This window comes from Berghia stephanieae, chromosome 4, assembly GCF_034508935.2.
Source record: "Berghia stephanieae isolate SIO BIC M18660-M18661 chromosome 4, UCSD_Bste_1.3, whole genome shotgun sequence".
Taxonomy (NCBI): domain Eukaryota; kingdom Metazoa; phylum Mollusca; class Gastropoda; order Nudibranchia; family Aeolidiidae; genus Berghia; species Berghia stephanieae.
Genome location: NC_088363.1, coordinates 79,672,596 through 79,697,029, shown reverse-complemented (window position 1 = coordinate 79,697,029; position 24,434 = coordinate 79,672,596). Strand labels below are relative to the sequence as shown.

General features: G+C 36.2%; 1 protein-coding gene across 2 annotated transcripts in view; it reads right to left on the bottom strand.

The window, feature by feature from the left end:
• The window catches only part of LOC144971341 (gamma-aminobutyric acid receptor subunit alpha-2-like), a 156,181-nt gene that overhangs the window by 49,426 nt on the left and 82,321 nt on the right, over window positions 1–24,434 (bottom strand). For both annotated transcript variants that reach the window (XM_078912063.1, XM_078912065.1), the window contains exon 3: window positions 9,372–9,472. In XM_078912063.1, coding sequence (XP_078768189.1) covers window positions 9,372–9,472 — 101 coding nt within the window. The remainder of the gene's footprint in view (window positions 1–9,371; window positions 9,473–24,434) is intronic.

Here is a 24,434-nt window from a genome sequence, read left to right as displayed (position 1 = left end):
TCGGACAATAAAATCTGACTTGGGGAACAAATATTTCTCCCAAGTTCTTCTCTGAGTCCTTTGGGCAAGAGAACAATTAGCTCATGGAGAAATACTTAAAGAAGAGACCTTCATGATACTCAGGGCTTTAAATCTGAGACAAGTTAGCAAAATCTAGGGCTGAATGGCAACAAATATTGTTTGAGGTCCAAATACATTTTTGATAGGATTCAGTAGTTTTATATACAAAGTTGACCAAAATTGAAATTTGCAAACACATTCTTTGATTTTCCGATATACGCTGAAACGTATAGGAGATTTTGGCTGAGCGAGAAATACTAGGACGAATCAATTGTTATATTTTGCTATACTGTTTTGCGAAGATGAAGTTTACTCCGACAATATCTGAATATTTTTGGAACTTGACTCAATTCTGAAGATTTGTATTCGAGGGCGGAGAGATTTGTTGAATGTGGCAGCCATTATAGATGTTTAGGCAGAAGAAGCTTGAAGATGTCTAAATCTAATATTATTATTATTATTATTATTATTATTATTATTATTATTATTATTATTATTATTATTATTATTATTATTATTATTATTATTATTATCATTATTACTATTATTATTATTGTAAGTATTAGTTGTATTACACTTGTTGTATTTTTGTGGTTATTAATGGTATCATATTTGAAGATGTTTGATTTTGCAGATTGGTGTCTTAGTAGATTTTGGGTAGGTTTTTCTTAGAATTTGTGGATTTCGTCGTATATCCAGTTGTTCGGGTGAGATGGCCGTCATTTGTAATTTTGCACCGTTTTTTTGTAATATTTACTACAAAAATACACTAATCCTAAATTATTATGAAAAACTAACCACAAGATTCATTTTCATAGATTTTTTTCTAGGACAGGCAAGAAAAAATAAATCAAATACCGATGATCCCGCATCAAAGTTAAAGTAGTACTAGCTTCTTAAAGTGTTGAAAAAGTGTGGACAATGTACCAATTTTGCCCTCACTATCTTAAACATTTGAAAAAATATGATGGAGCATTTTGTGGCGATTGTTACAAAACTGACTACATATACATTCGAAAATGTGTGTGTCTGTGTGTGTATATGTGTATGTGTGTGTGTGTATGTGTATGTATATGTGTGTGTTTCAAAGCGATTCGTATCATTCTAGACCCGTAGGGATTGCGGCTGTTTTTAATAACTTTTCTAATCATCCAAAATCTATGTGACGGATAACTAAGCTTAATTTAGGACGTTTTCTCTTTGTAGCAAGTTGTATAGTCAGCTATTTTCATATGATATGATTATGATATAAGCCTTTTTCTTCCCGGGGTATGACACTCGCCTTTCGATCTATAGGTTCTCAATTCGAAATCTGCTAAAGGCGTCTTGTTGAGTCATTGGAAAAGATTTTATATTTACATTCCCATATCGTACTTAAATGTAAAATGAGTTCATGGGCAGCAGCAGAGTTGTCTGTGAAATTGTAAAATCGGCCTTACAGGCGGCATGTCTTTTTCTACATGTTTAGTGTTGCTGTTGGCGTGGGACAAGGGCTATGAACACGTTTAATAGATGATAATAATGATAATGATGATGAGATGATGATGATGATGATGATGATGATGATGATGATGATGATGATGATGATGATGATGGTGATGATGATGATGATGATGATTTCAACGAAAACGACAACACTTAAGAAGCAATTACAATAAATGCGGATAATAAATACAAAAAAAAAACCCCAGAGTATTGGAAGATCAAACGTTATAAAAAGGAATAGTTTGATTAAAAGCAGAAATTACGGGGAATGGGGGGGGGGGGGGGGCAAATCGACTAGACGGGCTATAGAATTCTATGGAAGCCTAGCGAAAATACATAGGAATGATGGGACACCCAATCTCTTCATTAATCTTGCTTTTATCAATCCAAACACCATCAATGGTTTAATCCTGTGAAAGGATAGCTGACCCAAATATGAATTATAATGATTATAATAATGATATAGATATCTACACAATATTAGGCAAAGAAACTTTGGCCCTCCTTAAAGCAGAGCGTGAAAGATTGGCAGTGAAATTGAATTCATTTATCATCTTATGAAAAGATTGTCTATACATGTATATATCATTGATACTTGATAGATATAAATGAATGGTTATACTTAAGAATCTAACAATTCTATGATTGATTATATGAGTTGAAATAAACTTGCTTACTCTGTGATCGATCTTATGTCATAATATAAAAATTCTTAAAGATGCTGATATCAATGGTTAAAGAAGAAGATAAGAATTTGAGTGATGCGTTGTGTGACATTCGTATTCAGATGCTATATAATCAGTCCTGAATAAAATATATTTTAGCTTTTTTTTTTAAATGGTTGATTTTTACCCTGTTTTAGAATAATTTTAATTAGCTGCGATTGTCAAAGCACTTCGTTTTAGCAAGGATGGGAAACGAAAGAGTTACTAACATTGGCTTAAATTCATATAATAAAAAGGCTGTGATATTTTTACTTATCTGAGGTATGGTTTTGAATAGGTGACTTTTAAAAAATCAAAAAACCATAAACTTCTTTATGAAAGGCCCTTTTCCTCAGATAAACATGTTGATAATGGGTCGCATGTTTATACACTCTCGAAGATAGAAGCTTCTTGCAAGAATGAATCTTAACGATAATTTGATATGTTTTTTTTATATAACTTTCATTTCTAGATTTAGAATTCACACCATGCATGTAAATAACTAGTCTAAATTACATGATAACGATTATTAAGTTACCTTACAGTTTGTCAATTGACACAACTTGATGAGAAAGGTGGGGATTTCGGAACTGGTAAGATTCTAAGAAAACAGAAATAATCTTAAAAAACCCTTTTTAGTCTCAACATGTGAGTCAATAAACATATAATGAATAGCGGTCTGCGTTAACACCAATCTATATTACCTTCTATGTAAATAATAGAATTAATCAATAATGTACATCACATCTCTGGCTCCATAATACACTTTATGCGAGGTCGAACATTATTAGTGACCGGATGTGTACAAAGAAATCTGTCCTCACAGCAAACATCGACTGGTTGAATGTCATCAAGCTATTTATTGGCGAAGGCAGAGAACGGCGTAGTGGTTTGAGTAAATAATCATTTGATTTAATCTATCTTAGCTTTCATTAGTAATTTTTTGGACAAATGAATATATATATATTTATATATATTAATATATATATATATATATATATATATATATATATATATATATATATATGTAATATGAGATGACTATGCTTAATTACAAGATAAAAACTATTAAGTTACCTTCCTACTCGGCAATTGACACATTTGCGACGACAATAAAACGTCAAATGATAAAAGCAAATCTCAGATTAGCCCTCAGCATGTGAGTCAATAGCTGTAATGACTAATTCTCTGTGTAAATATCTATCGGTTCATATTACCTCCTGTACAAATTATTGAATTACGGAATAAGTGGGCATCCCCTCTTCAGCCCCATAATACGATTTATGCACGGTCGAACATTATTAGTGGCCGGATGTTTACAGTGAAATGTCCTCACAGCAAACATCGACTTGTCGAATGTTATTAGGTAACCTGGCACACGCAGAGACCGTTTATGTAGTGGTCAACAAATAGCCTATGATGAGAGTCTTTTAACTGCTTCCTAATTTCAATTTCCCAATCACCATTGTCTAACCGAAATGAATGATATAACAGGTTCAAAACAGAACAAACATCAAACCCTAAAAAAGTCCACCTGGTTTATAAATATAGTATTTATGTTTTTATTGTTTACGATCTTGGCGGAAAAATGTTTTTGAGCCCGAACTTTCAGTGTGTGGTATTGTGTTCTATTTGAAGCTGTAATATTCATTTTTGTTTTATTACTTTTTGCAGTCCACGGCTTCTAGAAGCCTAGTGTCACTTTAACCAGGATCAAAACACTAATCAAATTGTGTAATACCATGAAGGAAAACTATATATTATTCTGAAGGAGCTAAAAAGTAAAATGTCTCTCTAATCCTTTTAACTTTAAATTCACTATTTGTCATCTGGGTCAGCAAGACACTACCAGACAAGTTTGAAACGGCAGGTTTCATAGACAGTGGGTATCGTAAGACATTTTGAAAATGAAAAGCTCACTAGATAAATCAAATCGCTAATTGTATATAGAAGAAAAGCTGTCCATCATATTCATACAAATTTATTGTGTAATGTTTTATTATGAGTATCTACATCAAGTAAAATAAGGAAATCTAACCTAAGATTTTGAAGTTTGCCAAAGCCGACGTGTAGGTACTTATTTGAAGGTCTGATAACCCGAATTGTTATAGGCTCATCGTTTTGATGGAAATACTCTCAAATCAACCCAAAATATTGTCCATTACACCAATTTAAAGCAAGCCCGTGTTTGGTTATCAGGCCTGAAAAGCTGTCCAAGTTCATGAAAGCGTAAAAGGGTGGGCTGAACTGAGTGCAATTTTGAGTAGGCAATTAAAATCTTATGGTTGCATGGTTGACAAGGTTAAAAAGAATTGCTAATGAAAATATAATTAACGATGCTCAACGATCACTTTTAAAAGGAAATGCCATCACATCGGCCATTGATAATAAAAGGAGAGGGTCACGCAAAATAAGAAGCCTTATTCCCCACTTCTTCCAAATGAAGAGCTTTTCTCCGGAAACATTAGGGTTTCTTCCGGTTTTGTTACATGAGGAAGAAGACGTCTGTTGTGTAATGTTTTTTTATACGATTTCGGGTTTCGTATGCTGTTGCATTGGAGGAAATTGATGGTATGAAAATAAAATATAGAAATGGAGATTGGAAGATAGGAAGGAGAGTTGGGGAATAGTGATGTAAATAGATTAAAAGACAGGGAGCTTGGGAGAGAGGGAAAGAAAGGAAAGAGGAGAGTGTGGAGAAATATATTGAGTCCAATAATTATCATTTTAAGAAATACAATGGAAATATTTTAACAACAAATGGTAAAATAAAAATGGTGAAACTAACAAAAAGAATTGTCGATATTATCAATCAACTTCTCATCCTCGTGAAGCGTTGTTCACGTTACATTGAATATTCAAAAAAACAAGGTGTAATTATCTCTTCGCCTATTACAAAGCAAAGGTGATTCAGCAAAGATCAGTTAATGCAAAGTCCATACTTTTAAAATTGAATTATATTAGTAATATCCTGATATAGATAGTTATTTCCGTGAAAGTTTCGTTTTGGCGGCTTTTACTGTATATAGAATAAGATATAGGAACCGAAAACGGGCTAATTGAGAAACAATAGGGATTCTTCTTCTTCTAGGTTCCATGCCTGTCCAGGCTTCGGATACTGCATGAATTATCTCTCTCCATTCCTCCCTGAATCTTGCTTTTTCAAACAGCTCTTGGATTGTTAGGTTGGTGAAGCCCTTCAGTTGGTCTATGAGTCTTTTTCTTTGTCTCCCCCGGGCGCGTTTACCTGGTATTTTTCCACAACTTGCCAGGTATTCATTCTTATCTTTCCTTACTATGTGTCCGAAAAAGGATAGTTGTCGATCCGCTATTAAGGGCATTAGTTTCCTTTGTTGGTATGTTTGTTTTAGCACTTCTTCGTTCGTTTTGTGTGCAGTATACGATATTCTCTGCATCCTTCTCAAACATCACATTTCATATGGATTCAAATGAATGCAAAAAATGTTTGCCAGCGTTTATCAATATCTCTATGTGAGTACCAATAGTACCCTTTCCAAAGGCGAGGGACATAACGCATGACCACACTGATTTTTTACTGATATTGTATTCGGGGCTTTTCTTGTAGTAACGAGAATGGTAACGACGACTCTTACGTAAATTTGTGAAACAGAATACTACGACTTTTTAATAGTTGTGGGCTGCTATGGACTGGGATACGTTTAAAAGTATGTCACCACACAGCTAGTTGGTATGACTAAATCAAACCTCCGTCTACCATCCAATCGCTTGAGGTTATTTTCTTTAACACTGAACAAAAGAGCAATGTAGTCTCGCAGGCTATCGATGAAATTGTAGCTGAGTAGACCACTTTCATGTTTACGTATCTTTTTATTATAAGTTGATATCGAATTTACTTGATGTGTAGTGTGAGCTTTCCAATGTGTTTTTATCTTTTATCGTAGTATTGATGGTAGTAGTAGTAGTAGTAATAGTAGTAGTAGTAGTAGTAGTAGTAGTAGTAGTAGTAGTAGTAGTAGTAGTAGTATGTAGTAGTGTAGAGTAGTAGTAGTAGTAGTAGTAGTATAGTAATAGTAGTAGTAGTAGTAGATAGTAGTAGTAGTATAGTAGGTAGTAGTAGTAGTAGGGTAGTAGTAGTAGTATAGTAGTAGTAGTAGTAGTAGTAGTATATAGTAGTAGTAGTAGTAGTAGTAGCTAGAGTAGTAGTAGTAGTAGTAGTAGTAGTAGTAGTAGTGTAAGTAGTAGTAGTAGTAGTAGTAGTAGTAGTAGTAGTAGTAGTAGTAGTAGTAGTAGTAGTAGTAGTAGTAGTAGTAGTAGCAGTATAGTAGTAGTTAGTAGTTAGTAGTAAGTAGTAGTAGTAGTAGTAGTAGTAGTAGTATAGAGTAGTAGTAGTAGTATAGTAGTAGTAAGTAGATAGATAGTAAGAATAGTAGTAGTAGTAGTGGTAGTATAGTAGTAGTAGTAGTAGTAGTATAGAGTATAGTAAGTAGAGTAGAGTAGTAGTAGTAGTAGTAGTAGTAGTAGTAGTAGTATAGTAGTAGTAGTAGTAGTAGTAGTAGTAGATAGTAGTAGTAGTAGTAGTAGTTAGAAGAGAGAGTAGAAGTAAGTAAGTAGTAGTAGTAGTAGTAGTAGTAGTAGTAGTAGTAGTAGTAGTAGTAGTAGTAGTAGTAGTAGTAGGTAGTAGTAGTAGTATTAGTAGTAGTAGTAGTAGTAGTAGTAGTAGTAGTAGTAGTAGTAGTAGTAGTAGAAGAAGAAGAAGAAGAAGAAGTAGTAGTAGTAGTAGTAGTAGTAGTAGTAGTAGTAGTAGTAGTAGTAGTAGTAGTAGTAGTAGAAGAAGAAGAAGAAGAAGAAGAAGTAGTAGTAGTAGTAGTAGTAGTAGTAGTAGTAGTAGTAGTAGTAGTAGTAGTAGTAGTAGTAGAAGAAGAAGAAGTAGTAGTAGTATTAGTTGTCGTAGTGATCGTTTTATGGTTTTAATTATGATGATAGTATCAGAATAATAATTGGTAAATAGTACTACATCATGCTCTCTTCCTTGAGGCCTCATGGTTATTCAGAACAAGATTCATGGTCATATTGGATATCATGGTAATTGAAGCAGCATCGGAAAATCTCAGGAAGTCAATAACATGCAATTATTATATCAGAAAAATGTCAGGACAATATTAAAACGTACATTTAGATATAGGACCGTATATTTATCGATGCTGAGGGTCAAGCGAGTGTATTATGTTTATTTTATAATGACCGCCGATGCTTCCTGCCTGATTTTTCTGCACTTTTTAACCATTTGACTGCCGTACTTACTCTGAAAAAAACACGTAATTAAAAATTTGGACAGAAAACCCGGTCTTTCAAATATTGATCGATTTCAATAACCTTTGTCTTGGCAAAAACTTTCATTTTTTAATAGTTTTGCCAAGATGAGGATCATTTAAATTGATCGATATTCCAAGGAGAAGTTTTCCGGTCAATAAATTTGAAATACGTGTCTTTCCAGAGTACGACAGTTAACTGGTTTGGGTTATATCTCCTAAATGGCATCGTAAAAGAATAGATGTGCAGTCACGTCCGTGCAAACTTTAACAGGAAGCGATCGAAATTATATTAAAACAAATCATATTGTGATTAGTTGACATACACAAAACGAACTGGTCCCTAAAGCTCAATTTGTTAAGCGATCGGCACACATAATATTGTTATATTTTAATGACTTTTTGTCCATCAACCTTGGATGATATTGGTCTGGTTCCGTTACGCATAGCGGAGAGTTGTCTCTAATCGGTGGCAAGAATTGTTAAAGCAGAAACAGGGGTCAACTCTAGTGTTTTCAGCCAAATGACTTTTGGCAATAAAATGATTACGACAGCAATGATGAAGTAATGATTGTCTTCTATCTATCATGATAGGTTGCACATTGATTATTTGAAGAAAAAGAATCATACAACTGAATAAATGTAGTGTATCATACATCCTATTCTAGAATATTATTTTCTTATATCAATCTCTGCTTTTGACTGCTTTTGTTTTTTGGGAAGGTTTTTATAAAACTTTTTTTCTTCATATTTATTTATTTATTCATTTTTTTTCCAGGGATTATATAAAGATCCCATCCCGGAAACTGAATGCAAAATCCTAAAAGCATTGGTCACATCACCGAATGTACGATCTTTGTAAAAAATATGTGACCAACTTCTCATAAACGCGGATGGCAAAAAGCAATAAAAAAAGACCTGTGTGACGTCAACTTCATAATATCTATTGGACGTCCTTATCGCTCAGCTGGAGCAACAGTCTTACAATAATCTCGTGTACATTCGAGATTATTTTCTAACCTTTCTGTCCACCTAGAAGTGATATGGTCATTGAGTTTATTAGATTTGGCGGAATGTACTTTGCGATAGACTAACGTTCTATCCAAACGGCACCAAGCAATTGCCCATGACATTTTTATGCTACGGAAAGATAAACCCCGGCTCTATGGGCCTTGTTGCTGTGTGCGCCCTGGCCTTCTAGCTTTCCCTGAAGGGATACTTAATTATGTAATATCCTCTTCTTCTTCTTCTTTGTTATGCATATGTAGAAACCTCAGGTTTGATGAAAAAACCACATGTAATTTGGAAGTAATTAGAAGAAAAAAAGAACAAAAGTAGAAGACAAGAAGAAAAAAAAAAGAAGAAGAAGAAGAAGAAGAAGAAGAAGAAGAAGAAGAAGAAGAAGAAGAAGAAGAAGAAGAAGAAGAAGAAGGAGAAGAAGAAGAAGGGGAAGAGGAGGAGGAGGAGAAGAAGCAGAAGAAAAGGAAAAAGAAGAAGAAGAAGAAGTAGAAGGAAATCTTCTATTTTTAAAGATATTTTCAAATAAATTGTTATCCCACATTTATAAAGGCGCATACTGTCGTTATCTCATTTATCCCTTCTGTGCACACTAATTACTCAAGGAAAGTTATGAAGGAAGAAGGAATAACAGAGGAGGTGATCGAATTGAAACTGATGTAAAATCGAAAGAAAAATACGATGGTCAGATCAGAAATTGGCAAATTATATTATTCAACCCAGCTCTTCAAATAGGTTTCATGTCGTGGCCATTTTTCTAGTGAATATCTTGACTTATAATCAAAAATGTAAACCGATTTGATTGTCTACTTACCACCGATGCCAGGCCTAAGTTCTTTATTGTAGCCATCCAGCAAATGATCGAGCACTTCAGAAATGGCTTGTGTCTGGTTGTAAACTGCTGCCTCGCAACCACTGGACAAGTCGTAAAAGTCGTACATGGGGACAAACAATATAAAAAGGATAATATTTTAAGTCTTGTTTGGGTATATTTAAGGTCAATAATAATATTGATGAATAAATAGATACATAAGAAAGTAAAATATTAACATACATAAAGAAAAAATGTATAATTAAAATATATAATTAAAAGATGAATAAATCAATTATAAATAAATAAATACATGTATAATGTGCGGCTACGTGGTCTTGTGGTATGACATTCGCTTTCGGATAGGAAGGTCCTGGGTTCGAGCCTCGCTCGGCGCATAGTTGAGTCCTTTGAGAAGGCTCTTTACTCAAATTCTCTCACCGCACTCAGGTGTAAAATGAATACGTGGTCGTTAACAGTGTTGTCTCTGTCCTAAATGTTATATATTGCTGTTGGCCAGTGACCCCTTGTAAAGCGCTTTGAGCACATTTAGTGGATATTGCGCTATATAAAAGCTCAATTTTTTTAATTTTTAAAATTTGTATAATGCAACTTCATTTATCTATCAAAAGAGATTTTTCTTCCTGGGATCTTTTCAAATAAAAATTGGTATAAACCAGGCGTCAATCTCAAGCCATCCTTGTAAACGGAGATGTTGATGCTATGCGTTTAGGTTAAATACTCATAAGATCCGCCAGTCGGATATTGCGTCCCAACACACGAAACTATTTGTAACCTTCAACCTTTTAGTCTGATTGATGATATAATTTAGTGAGAACAAATCACCTAAACGGCTGTTTAAACACAATAACAAGTAGCTGAGTGACATCAATTTCGTTCCTTCTGTAGAGACTAAGCTTCACTCACGTGATATTGATTTACCTTTCCTACTAGGCTATCCGCCCAATATTCCTGTTCGGTGGGTTTATTTTCTTCTATAAATGAAAAAGAAAAAAAAAAGGATTGGACCATGAAGTGAAGTCAAGTAAGAATATGGGGAAGTCAACAAAGTAATAAGCTACAAATATACCGATGTTGACACAAATCGATACTGAGACTGGAATTGGCTGTGTTTGTTTGAGTGGTAGTTAATGAGTTAATATTTGAGGACATCGGTATGCCGGTGTCTGTCTACCTGGAAGGCGTATTCTTCTTCTTCTCTTCTTCTTCTTCTTCTTCTTCTTCTTCTTCTTCTTCTTCTTCTTCTTCTTCTTCTTCTTCTTCGTTCCCGTCACGTCACACGGTCAGTCCGGTCTGGTGAATGAAGCCCACTCACAGTGGTCTTGAGGTCGTCCTCACTGCCGTACAGCTTCTTTGAGTATGGGGTTGGGTCAGGCCAGAAGTTTCTTCTCAACTGGTTGTATCTTGGACATTCCATTAGGACATGATGTCCATTTTCATTTTCAAGTCCGCAGTCACATTGTCCAGAGGCACCTGCTCTGGACATCCTCCACATATGTTCCTTTAACTGGTTGTGTCCAGTTCTCAGTCTGAAGATGATGACCTGTTCCTTTCTGTCGAGCACCTTGATTGGGTCATTCATGTTGTATTCTGGGTGCTTCTCTCTCCATCTCTGAGACTGGATAAATTTGGCCATTTTGTTAATTTCTCCTGTTGAGTACGTTGGGGAGGGTTGCTGCATGCGACTGCCTGCCTTTGCCAGTTGGTCAGCGATCTGATTTCCAAGTATAATATTGGTGTTAAAAGCAGTTGTTTTGTAAGATAGAACATATCAAAGTTTTATTCTTTGGTTTACGGTTCTGATCTACAGTCTTAAACCGGTATTAAGTCGATGTGGACCAGATGCCTGAAAGATAAAAAAAAATATTTTCCACTAAATGTGCTCAAAGCACTTAAGAAAAGATCACTGGCCAACAGTAACAGTTAATATATAGGACAAGACAAGACGTCTACTAGGCGATATTGCAATTGTTTCCGACAGAGACAATGTTGTTAACGGCCAGGTATTCATTTTAATCCCGAGTACACCTGAGAGAATGTGAGTAAATAGCATTTTCAAAGGACTCAACTATGCGCCGCAGAGCGGAACTCGAACACAGGACCTTTCGATTCGCAGGCAGGTGTCATACCACAAGACCACATACCACGAAATAGCTCATGATATTACCGAGAAGAATACAGGATCAGATATTTAAAAAATAAATAAGTTCGCTCTGAAAGACACAACTTTAGTTAGTGGCCGGACATAATGTTTCTTCAATTCGCAAGAGTCCATGTGTATGGAAGCAACATGTCGATAGTGATATCCAAATCTATTCCAAATTCCCCAGAGAAAGCATTTAATACTAATCAGAGTTTCCTGATGTAAGGGAATAGAGGAAAATCCATGCTATGACAAAACCAGCAAAGAAACAAACAACAAAGAAAACTGTAATAAACATACACCTCAAATAACAGAATTTAATTTCTTTTTTTATTTTTGCTTTACGAAACATGATCCTGGTTGGTGATGTTTCACCAACATCTGTTTTCTCTGTATGATCTAATTAATCTGGACAAGAGCAGTCTATAGATAAAACAAAACACTTAATGGCCTCATAACTTAATGGAGAAGGAAATAACTGGGATTATGACTATTTTGGTAAACAAAATATAAGTCAAGAGGATTGCTCCACGTTTAGATTTCTACGATTTTGAACCTCTGTAAAGTAACTTCTACTAACGTCTTTTGTATGGGTATGTCAGTAACCCCCACATGTGAGGGGAGGAAATGACGTAATTAGGATTCGGTAGCCTACTCCCGATTATAAACATGAGGTTTGCTCACTTTAAGTGATGAAAACTAATTATCTGCGTAGTGAAAATTTCTTGATTCTTTTTTGATAAAAGCAACCCCCCCCCCCCCCCAACACACACACGCGCGCGCACATACATAATCAGCATTCCTAACCTTTAATTTTATTTTATGCAATTACAACAGAAGGGAACACGATTGGGGGAAAACGTATTTGAAAACACCCATTTTAAATATTTGACATCTATTGGAGTTGAGACTATGTAAGGGAATATACGATAGTGTAAAATGAAATCAGAGTACCTCAGTATGAAATCAACTTCACTATAATAAATCGAAAACAAGATTGAGCATGGAAAACGTTTTCCAGTCCATACAAAAATACGTTTTCTGACTCAAGATTATAAACATGAGATTCGCTCAATTTTTTTGAAGTAATGAAAACTAATTATCTACTCAGTGAAAATCTTTTACTCAAACACAAATTCTGTACACTGCTAGGGAATTTAACTGACGGAATCCCCTAGTCTGACTTGATTTGGTGATTTGATTCTTTTTTAATTTTATCTTTTCGTTTTCCAGGTTTGAATTTGTTCAGCAAGGCCAGCATAATGGATTCTATCTCATCCACTCCAAATCCTGTACCCGACCTCCCATCACTTTCTTTCCCCTTTCATTATGTAAGGTGGGATATCTCTAACATAGATTTGATGAATTATTCATCACCTTCTACTTACTGATGCAATGAATAAATAAGTAGGTAAGCGTGGTAGTCATCTCATTTGGTTGTTTACTTTAAAGCCGTGGTCATTACGGTCATTTCTTTAAAGCTCTGATTTTATCTCATATTGTTTTGTTTCCGTCATATTTAATTTGTGATTGGTAAATGCGTAGTGGTTTCTTAACTCGAGCGGTGACAACTTGTGAAAAAAATACATCGATTTGAAAAAAGTTTGAAGATGTATATAGTGCAATGCCCACTTAACATGCTTTAAAGAGCTGTAAGAGGAGGGGGGTGGAGGGGTAGCCAATAGCAACACTTAACATGTAAGACGAGACATGACTCCTGTTAAGCGTAATAACATTTGATTTCCGACAGAGACAACGTTACCCACGACCAGGTACTCATTTTACACCTAAGCACGATAACAGATGTGAGTGAAGAGCCTTTTCCAGGGACACATATGCGCCGCTCAGCGCGGGACTCAAACCCATGACCTTCCGACCCGAAGGTGAGGGTCATACCATTAGACATGGAGATATGTCTGTGTGTGTCAATTATTTTGTTTCTATTTTTGTTTTGTTTTTTGTTATTTGGGGTTTTTTTTTTTTTTTTTTTTTTTGGGTGGGGGGGGGGGTGACTTTCTTTGTTTTTGTTTTTTTAATGGGTTTTTTAATTTACTAATTTTTTTTTTCCGAGGGGAGGGTTGCTTAACTTTTCAACATTCTTAAAGAATTATTTTGCTGCCTATGTCCCGATGACTCAAAATGAGACTAGAGACTAAGAAATATACATTTTTAAAAAGTAGGACATAGAAATAAAGGAAAAAGAGAGGTCGAGAGAGAAAGAGTGAGTGTGTGTGTGTGAGAGAGAGAGAGAGAGAGTGAGATAGAGAGAGAGAAAGAGAAAGAGAGAGAAACAGAGGGAGAGAGAGATAGGTACGGGGAGAGCTGAGGATAATGGGTAATCGCAAAAGATTGGAAAAAGGAATGAGCTCCAGTGATGGCTCACACTGGATATAACGGTAGATTACAAAAGGTCGACTCCTTACAATGAAAGGATTATTATATGGTCTACTAACATCGCTTTTCTAGACGGTATAATCAATCAACGGATTGGATTGAATGACACACAAGCACAGGGTCAGGGTTTGAATCTTAAATATTACATGTGTTCTAACGACAGTGTGTCTTTGTGGTATTGTTTTATAGTTTTATGACAGTTGCCTTTGAACCGGTAGGTCTTTAGTTTGAGTCCTGCTCAGGCCGGCGCAAAATTGAGTCCTTGAAAGATGCTCTTTACATATTCTCTCATAATATTCTCTCACCGCACTAGGTTATAAAATAAGTACTTACTCGGTAACAGCGATGAATCTGTCAAAAAAAAAGACTAGTTATAGAGCCTTAGGTCTATTCATACATGTTGAATGCTGTCATTGGCTTTGGGCCCTTTGTTAAGAGCTTTGAGCACATGTATATAACAGAAGGAAGCTAAATAGAGTAAAGAACAAAAATGTATTGTCTCCAACATAGAAAAATCGAAAAGACAGATGGAAACACCAAAAAGCACACATGCTTTGTAACTGAAGTATTTATCGGTTAAGATTGGCTCATTAAAAAAACGGTGTTTACTATCATCAATCATTACATACATGTGGCATCAGAAATGGTGGAAGTGGCTGAATCTGGAATTAAGAACTACAAGAAAAGGCAAAAGAAGAAAGAAAAGAAGAGGAAGAAGATGAAGATGATGATGATGATGATGATGATGAGGAGGAGGAGGAGGAGGAGGAGGAGGAGGAGGAGGAGGAGAGGAGTAGGAGGATCTTTATTATGATGATGATGATGATGATGATGATGATGATGATGATGATGATGATGTATTGGTAGGAGGACGAGGAGGAAGAGGACCAGGAAGATGAGGAAGATGAGGAGAAAGATAAGTTAATGAATAATCTCTGCATGAGCTTTTCAATACAAAAATGACAATTTATAACGCGGATGGTTCACATCTCAATGTCATCACGAAAAATTTATTTGTCGATGTCATCTCTTCTACAAGAGTGGAGTCTCATATCCTCACACGCCACAACCTTCGATGTCATTATCTCCATCGATACAACGACTCATCTCATCACGTAAGTACCCCATCCATACGGCATTCTGACTATCCTTGCTCTGATGTCATCAAAATGCAATTTGTTCTGAAGTATGACCCCGTCCGCATTGCCTTAACACGAATGTCTCCAACCACCACTAATAACAATCAGTCTCCATGACAACAACAGGGCAGCAGCCATCATGGATTCTGATACCAACGCAACGGCAGGAATGTCCCCCTTGTTCTCGTCTTCTTTTGGTTAACACCCTAGTCAAATCTAGTGGGAATGCCGTGTGATTAGAAAGGAATTGCTACAAATGGCGTGACTATCCTGAGATCATTTCGTATTGAGAGTGAAATGATTGAGAGGTCTAATCCTTGATAGAACTGGAGTTGCCATGTCATATCGTGATTATTGTAATGCCCCTCGTATCTGCCTTATACGCTGCTCAAGCACCAAGAGGATAACTTCTCCTTTGTACCTGTTGTATACAGTATTTATTGTCATCCGACAATCTAATGCACAGTGAAGAGGGATATGGCATGAGCAGTTTCTCGTTGAGAAGATAATTAAAAAATATGAGTTAGTGTGTATCAAACAGCTGGGAAAAAATCAAGAAAAATATATACTTTTTAAAAAATCAATTAATTGGGGGTTGACTTCAGACCTCCCAATTACGGGCTAGAATATATGAATTAAATCATCCAAACTATCGGGTAGCTTCTGTGGTATAATGTTAGCACAGCTGAGCGGTAATCAGGGGGTCTGGGGTTCGATACCAAGTTGAGGCAGGGAGATTTTTTTTTTCGGGGGGGGGGGGTATTTTACTTTATTTTCTACTTTGTCACAGACTGTTTCAGACACACCTTTTCAGGTTCTTATCTTATCCCAGTGTCTGTTCCTAATTTGTCACGTTGAGATAGCAAATTTAATGGACAACATAGTATAACGGCAAATCCGCATATTATATTATTATTTGGATTTCTGAAAATAGTAAAATAATTTTGTTTTAGAAACTTTCCAGAATTAACAAAATACCCAACGTTTAAAGTCCGGTATTATCAAACAAATAATATGCGACGAATTGTTTTAAACTATTTTTATTTCGAGAAAATGGGAGACCTTCCATAAGCTACTACATCCCAAGCTTTTTTTTTTAAGTCTCCCCCCTCCCAAACCCCCTACACTAGAACTTCTAGCTAGGGGGTTTGGGAGGGGGGAGACTTTGAACAATAAGTTTTCCCCCTCCCAAACCCCCTTCTAGAACAAGACTGTAGTAGCTTATGGAAGGTCTTCCGAGAAAATTATATACAAGGGGAATAAATCAGTCTGCTTTGACAGGGTTTTATATTCTATTTTTCTATCTTGCTTTGTATGGCACTGTTTTATCCACACTTTTTCAGATCTTTATCTAACACCCGTTCCTGCCCCCTAATTTGTCATTATTATTCCGATGTGAATCTGATACACAGAATAGCATTTAAATCAATCACAAAATATAAAAATTGAATTAAAACCAATGTAGTTTACGAGCAGCATGGATTTTGGTTCAAAACCCTCTCCTTACCAACTACTGGAAAATCGTTTCATTTGTTTCGATAATATGAACATTTTTTCTTTTTTAGATTTGTACAGCACAAGAGCGTAATACTGTTTCGGAAATCGTGTCTTGCTGAGCAAATTATATGTAGATAGTATGTAAACACAACATAAATAATATAAGATACGCAGACGATACGGTACTCATTGCAACATCAGAAATCCAACTTCAAAAGATTGTTGACAAAGTGGTAGTAGATAGTGAAGCCAAGGGAATGGAAGTGAATATCACCAAAACAGAATGCATGGTAATACAGAAAAACCCCGAAAACAACAACACCTGCAATATAACGATTCACGGCGAGCAGCTTACCAACGTAGAAAGTTTTAAATACCTAGGTTCAATAGTGACAACAGATGGAAGATGTAACCGAGACATACGAGCAAGAATAACTCAAGCCAAACAGGCCTTCATGGACCTGGGAAACATTTTGAAAAACAAACAGATGTCGTTCGGGATTAGATTCCGAGTCTTGAAGTGCTACGTGTGGCCAATCTTGTTCTACGGATGCGAAAGCTGGACTACAAATGCAGAAACACAAAAGAACATTGAAGCTTTTGAAATGTGGTGCTTGAGAAGGATGCAGAGAATATCGTATACCGCACACAAAACGAACGAAGAAGTGCTAAAACAAACATACCAACAAAGGAAACTAATGCCCTTAATAGTGGATCGACAACTATCCTTTTTCGGACACATAGTAAGGAAAGATAAGAATGAATACCTGGCAAGTTGTGGAAAAATACCTGGTAAACGCGCCCGGGGGAGACAAAGAAAAACACTCATAGACCAACTGAAGGGCTTCACCAACCTAACAATCCAAGAGCTGTTTGAAAAAGCAAGAGACAGGGAGGAATGGAGAGAGATAATTCATGCAGTATCCAAAGCCTGGACCAGGCATGGAACCTAGAAGAAGAAGAAGTATGTAAACATTGATTTTGGTTTTGGGTTTCAAATTTTGTATTGGGTAAGTATGACATTTTGGAAAATAATCCTAAAAATGGTCGGTAAGGATGGATTAATCTCCAAAACTTTACTTCTCCTAATTATTATTTATTTAACTTTAAACTCAATAATTTTCTTTATCTAGTTTTTCCCCCAGAAATAGTTCCAGATGGACGCAACAGATCACCTATTTGTAAACTTCATGAAAATTGAAGCCACATCTAATTGTAAGACAGATCTGAACAAGTGTGTATGGAACAGTGTCAGACAAATCAAGAAAGATAAATGCAAGAAGAAAAATAAAGAATCCCAAAAATTCAGTCTGCCAGTCTAGTCAGGTTGACGTTTGAAGGATGATTTTATTTCTATGGTGTATGTGTATGTGTGTGTGTGTGTGTGTGTGTGTGTGTGTGTGTGTTTTCTTTCTAGCTTTATCTGGCACTGTTTCATACACTTTTTATAATTGTTGTCTTACACTAGTGCCTGATCTCTAATTTAACCACTTAGCTAATTCTAAGTTCAGAACAACATCAGTTTAATTAGCCAACTGGCGCTGCCTTGTAACAGTGGTCTTTTCAGATCATTTTATAGCTATTAGAAATGGAGCATAAGTTTAGCAGTGAATGAAATAGAACTTACAGTGTTTATGGTAAACGACAGACGATTAAGTTTGAAAAGAATAATACATTTTAGGGGTTGCTACACATTACAGTATATTTCTTGTTATAGCAGACAGGAACCCAAAAATTGAAATTAAGTAAATGACATGCATACATTATTTTTAAACTAAGGAGATGGATTGGGTGAAAATAAAAATTTGAAAAGATGTGCATGAAACGATTCAAATTATGCCAGAAAGAATAATATATGATAAATATAATCCCAAAATCAGCCTGCCTGTTTCAAGCACATGGTTTCATATATATGTAATGTATCTCTTTATTTCGCATGCCGTATGAATGGATAGTTATCTACTATTTATTATTCTATTCCAAACTTGTACTTTTAATCATTACATTAAACAACTAAGATTGATAAGGTCATGAATTTAATTTTTTGTAAGCAAACAAATTTCCCTTTATTCATACCATCGGGGACATTTGTCGTTAGGGTCAATTCCAAGGGAAGACTGGAATAGCTCAGACGTCAGGCGTAGTGCAGCCCAGCAAACTAAGCGAGGGCGAGGTGACTTGTTTAAGACCACACAGGGCAGCTGGTATTCGAACTCGGTACCTTTCGGGAACGAATCAAAGACTGTACCGCTGAGCTGCGCTGACCTATTTCAACTCGGTATTCCTAAAAACGGCACGATTCTATATTATTATATTATATTATATTAAATATCCGCCTCAGCTTTAAATCTCTATCCAAGAAAATTGCATCATTTTCTCCTCCCTTCCACTCTCTCTCTCTCTCTCTCTCTCTCTCTCTCTCTCTCTCTCTCTCTCTCTCTCTCTCTCTCTCTCTCTCTCTCTCTCTCCCTCCCTCTCTCTCTCTCTCCCTCTCTATCTCTATCTCTTTTTTCTTCTTCTTTCTTGCTCACGTAGATTGTCTGACTTTCTTCAAACCCCCACCCCTATCCACACCCTGTCGCTTCTTGTTGTTGTTGTTGTTGTTGTTGTTGTGTTTTGTATATTGTTTTTTGTGTTTGTGTTTTTTTTTTTTGTTTTTTTTTTTTTGTTGTTTTGTTTTGTTTGTTTGTTTTTTGTTGTTTTTTTTTTTTTTGCTTTGTTTTCTTGGACATGTTTTAAATGTTGCTTGCTTAAAATGCCAATTTAAACACGCTTCTGCTAACACTCTAAACCAATAGTAAATTAATTATTTAAAATTCTCCAGGAGAACGTCAACAACAGCTACAGTATGTTTAGCCCCACAGTCAACAATGAAAATCGTCTTTTACGAGTTCTTTATCAATCACTGGAGCCTATTTAGAAATCATGCTTCTCCTTAAAATTACAGAAGCCATTTTTTTCCATAGCATTTTGTTTTCCTAGATATTTGAATTTTTGATAGCTTATGAACCTGCAAACTGGAATGCAATTTAGATGCAATTATTTCATTGACAGTCTGCCTAATTGTTTCCATTAATTATTCAAATATTAATTAATTTTCAGGGAATTTTGAATAGAATTATAATTCAAAAGGGGGCGAAGTGGTCGAGGGGTTACGGATTTCTCATCATTATCGTCATCATCGTCATCATCATCATCATCAACATCATCATCAGCAGCAGCATTATCATTATCACCAACTTCATCATCATCATCATCACCAACACCATCATCATCACTATCATAGTTTTTAAAATATCTCAGTGCGTTAAATATGCATGTCTTCTGGCACTGTTCTACTCAGTTAAATCATATTATTATCAACATAAGTGCTTGTCCACTCACGTTTCCAACTCTAAAAAGTAGGAACATTGATTTCAATTACGTTCGTAAAAGTGAAAAAATAAACACTTCGATGTAGAAGATACATGAAAATAAATGCTCTCCGTACAAGTGTTAGATAGAGTGTGCTTGTGCGGCTATGTGGTCCAATGGTGTGACACCCATCTTCGGTCCGGAAGGTCCTGAGTTCGAGTTTCGCTCTGAGCGGCACGTAGTCGAGTCCTCGCAAAATGCTCTTTACTCACATACTCTCGCCGTAATCCGTGTAAAATGAATATCTAGCTGTTAACAGCATTGCCTCTGTTGGAAAACTTGTAATAATCGCCTAACAGGCGTCATGTCTCGTCCTGCATGTTAAATGTTGCTGTTGGCTAGGAACCCCTTGTAAAGAGGTTTGACGATGTTTAGTTAAAAGCTCTAGTTTCTAAACGCTCTAGGAACTAATTTGGTAAAGATGATAGGATGACGGGAATCTAGGAAAATTCGCCTTAAAAAACCTCCACTGATATTATGAGATGCAACACATTTCAATAATATTCTTTAAGTAGCCGACCTCCATCATTTTTCATTCGCTTTTTATTTCTTTTTTTTTTCTTCTTCTTCTACTTGTTCTTTATATTGCTTTCTTTTCTTTTTTTTTTCTTTTTTTTTTCATACCAATTTTTAATTTATTGAATTCTATATATTGTTGAACAAGGGAGATAACAGGACATATGCTCACCACACTCACTCGTCTTGAAAATCACCGCGAACTCAAACCGTTCCATTGAGAGTCTTACTCAACCACCGGGAATGAAAGCTGCTCTCCTTTTACAAGAGATGAGAAAACTACTTGAGTGCGAATAAAATATTTCCAAGATATTAAAACGGCGGGAAATAAAGATCGCCCGGGCGGTCTATAAAACCAATGGTGTATAGCGAAAAACTCAGTTTCGTCTCTGCGTGGTTCATTATGCGAGAAACCCGCAGGGAAATCTATGAAAATGAAATGATTGAGTTATGTAAGGCAGCGGAGAATTCGAGAATCACTGGGATATTACAAGATAAAATCATGGGCATAGCCACAACACGCAAGACTTCAGTTGTAAGAGGATGGTTTTGGGCAAGGCATTGAAAGTATTATGGGAATAAACGGAATAGTAGTTGTAACGGCGTGCACTTATTTTCAGGCCTGATAACCTAATGGAAATCTATTTTAAAAATACGCAAAATATTGTCCATTACAACAATGTTTAACTAAGCCCGTAATTGCGTTCGGTTGTCAGACCTGATTATATGTACACGTCGAGCTGTAGGGTTGGAGGAAAAATTGGGATGTGTGTTGAGTTTACTTTCATTACTTTTATTACATCTCCTCAAGTCAGAATAAATTGTATTACCTCATCTGATGCTATGCAATGGAACTTCTTTTTTTAAAAAGCTAGTGATGTAGCTAATCGGATAATAGGTTTCATACAATTTCAATTATTTGATTGTGCTAAAGGTCAATTTCTGTTAATATCACTTTGCAGATTTTGTTGTTTTTCTCGGGAGAGAAATTGTTTGGGTTTGTTGTTGTTGTTGTTGTTGTTATTGTTGTTGTTGTTGTTGTTGTTGTTATTGTTGTTGTTGTTTTGTTGGATTGTTTTGCCTAATTATTATCCGCATTTTCCAACAATATTTTAAGCACGGGTTGTTTTTATTGTTTTGAATATACTCTTTTAGAGAACGCATTTAAGTAGATATTTTATAGTTTTGATTTTTTTTTTATGAGATTTTATAGAAGATGTATAATGTAGTAAGATGTGTTTTTTTCTTTTCAAACATTTTAGTCTAACGTCCGCAATATTTTAGATGGATGACTGAATGATCAAGTAATATGAGCACATAATTTACCATTTATTAAACTTTTTATAGAATAAGAAGAAGAAGAAGAAGAAGAAGAAATCGCAATATTAGATGGAAGAAAGAAGATCAAGAATATGAACAATAATTGACGATATAAGAACAAATAGAAAAGAAGAAGAAGAAGAAGAAGAAGAAGAGAAGAAGAAGAAGAAGAAGAAGAAGAAGAAGAAAAGAGAGAAGAAGAAGAAAGAAAAAAGAAAAAAAGAAGAAGAAGAAGAAGAAGAAGAAGAAGAAGAAGAAGAAGAAGAAGAAGAAGAAGAAGAAGAAGAAGAAGAAGAAGAAGAAGAAGAATAGGATTAAGAATAAGAATAAGAATTATTCCGACAAAGACAACGCTGTTAATGGCCATGTAGTCATTTTACACCTGAGAGAATGTGAGTAAAGAGCCTTTTTCCCATGACTCAAGTATACGCCGAGCGAGGCTCGAACCCAGGACCTTCCGATTCGAAATCAGGTGTCATACCACAAAACCACCTTGCCGCACAAATATTGGCCATTTAATATATATTGATTTTTTAATATTTGTTAATTTTTGGGAACACTACGGTCTGTTGTCGCCAACTGGGTGTGCAATAGCTTAATCTGTCCAATCATCAATATCGGTGTGAAAGAAAGCATTGATGAAATGTGATTTCAAGCAAGAGAGCTTTTATCGGTACAAGAAAGAAAATGACCAAGAATGAAATATCTATTCAAAAATAGCTGCCGTATCCTATCCCCCTCCCTTACCCCACTACCCAACAAAGGGTAGAATTAAATTTAGATCCAATTTGTCCCTCAGCGCGATTAGGCCCATGGGGCTGGAGTTTATTCTGGTATCTAGAGAGTGAAATGGACAAGAGCAATTGTTTGCTACCCTTTGGTTAGAACGCTAGTCTACCACAAAAGACTTTCCTCCAGATTCAGGTACTCAATCACTGCAGGGTGGAGAAAGGGGTCAGAAAAAAATCTCAACTGCACCCAGAGTTGATCTCAGTTCTTCTGCGCGTGAAGCAAATACTCTGCCGATTGATCTATCGAGACCCCTAAATTTATATTTAGGCAATATTTAAAAAAAGATTGAAACTGTGTCAACAATCAAATTTTTTATAGCGCTTGGCGATGAATAGTAACGACTTTTATTCACACCCCCCCTCACCCCCCCCCCCCACCCCCTCCTCCCTTCTTCCCAATCACTGATTGGTGTTGTCACCGTTCATTTTTTCGTTTGCTTTTGCAGACGCAGAGAAAAAACCACAAACGATATTTGAATAATTAGACCGTCCGTCCGTCGGTTCCAGCACTACCCACAGCCAATCAATGAAGCACCGGTGCCTCGGTGGAACTGTCTCGCGTCTTAAGACAAAGCCTGGTTTCCGACCAGATGGGGAAGAATTATTGGAAAATTCTTTTCCCGGCATCGTATCCTTGAGTAAGGCACTTCATAAAAAAAAGTATCGCCTCAACTCAGTTATTTGAATGGATATTGATTCACACTGTAAGAATGATGATACAAAAATGTTTGATTGAGCATTTTTGAGCATTTGTACACTGCAATATCCACCAAACGGTCTCAAAGTGCTTACCCGGTGTCCCTCACCAACTAAGTACCTAGACTTAGGATGAGACATGACGTCTGTAATTGTTTTGACAGAAACAATACTTTTGACGGGAATGAATTCATTTTACACGTGAGTACGATGATAGAATATTATGAGTAAAAAGGCTTCTTTTCTAAGGACTCAACTTTGCACCGCTCAGAGAGGTACTCAAACCCTGGGCCCCGAAGGCGAGTGTCATACCACAAGACCAAGAAGCCACACATTAGGTGACTTGCTCAGTATGGAATTAAAATTTGATTCGATATGGCCGTCATGGGGTACCTACATCAGGAAAGCGTGAAAGTCATATCAAAGTTAGAAGCAACCTATCCAATCACTGCACTATGTCGTTTAGTGCCATGACACTCGCCTTCGGATAGGAAGGTCCTGGGTTTGAGTCCCTAGCCCCTTTAAAGCGCTTTGAGCACGTTAGTGGATATTGCCCTAGATAAAAATCCCATAGGTTCAAGTAAAACAGCATTTCACAATCAACTAAGATCTCTAAGTGGAAATTTATCCTGAGGATCTTTTGCAAGAGGATCTTTTGGAAGACTGGAATAGTCCAGGCGTCACCGCAGAGAAGTAATCCTTCAAAACCATTAGACACATGGAGCCATTTATCCCGGTGTCTATTGAGTAAAACGAACAATAGTAATTGCTTGCTACCCTTTTGATAGGACGCCAGTCAATCACAAAGTACTTCCTGCCAGATTTAACAGACCCAGCTACCTAACCACTGCCGGGTGTACTGAGGGAGGGTGGTCAGAAAAAAAAAGTTCAACTTCACCCGAGATTGATTTTAGTCCATCTGAGCGAGTGTTTTACAAAGGAAGACAGGAATACCCCAGGAGTCACCCGCAGACTTTAACATAAAAAGGGACCAGAAAAAAAAATCGACTTTCCACAGATTAAAACTAAGTCTATCCATGAATATGTCGATTTGCTCAACCAATTGATCATGTACGACTCTGGCGGGCAATAAATTAAATCTGGAGTGATGTTTGGGAAATGAAGGTTGTGTAAC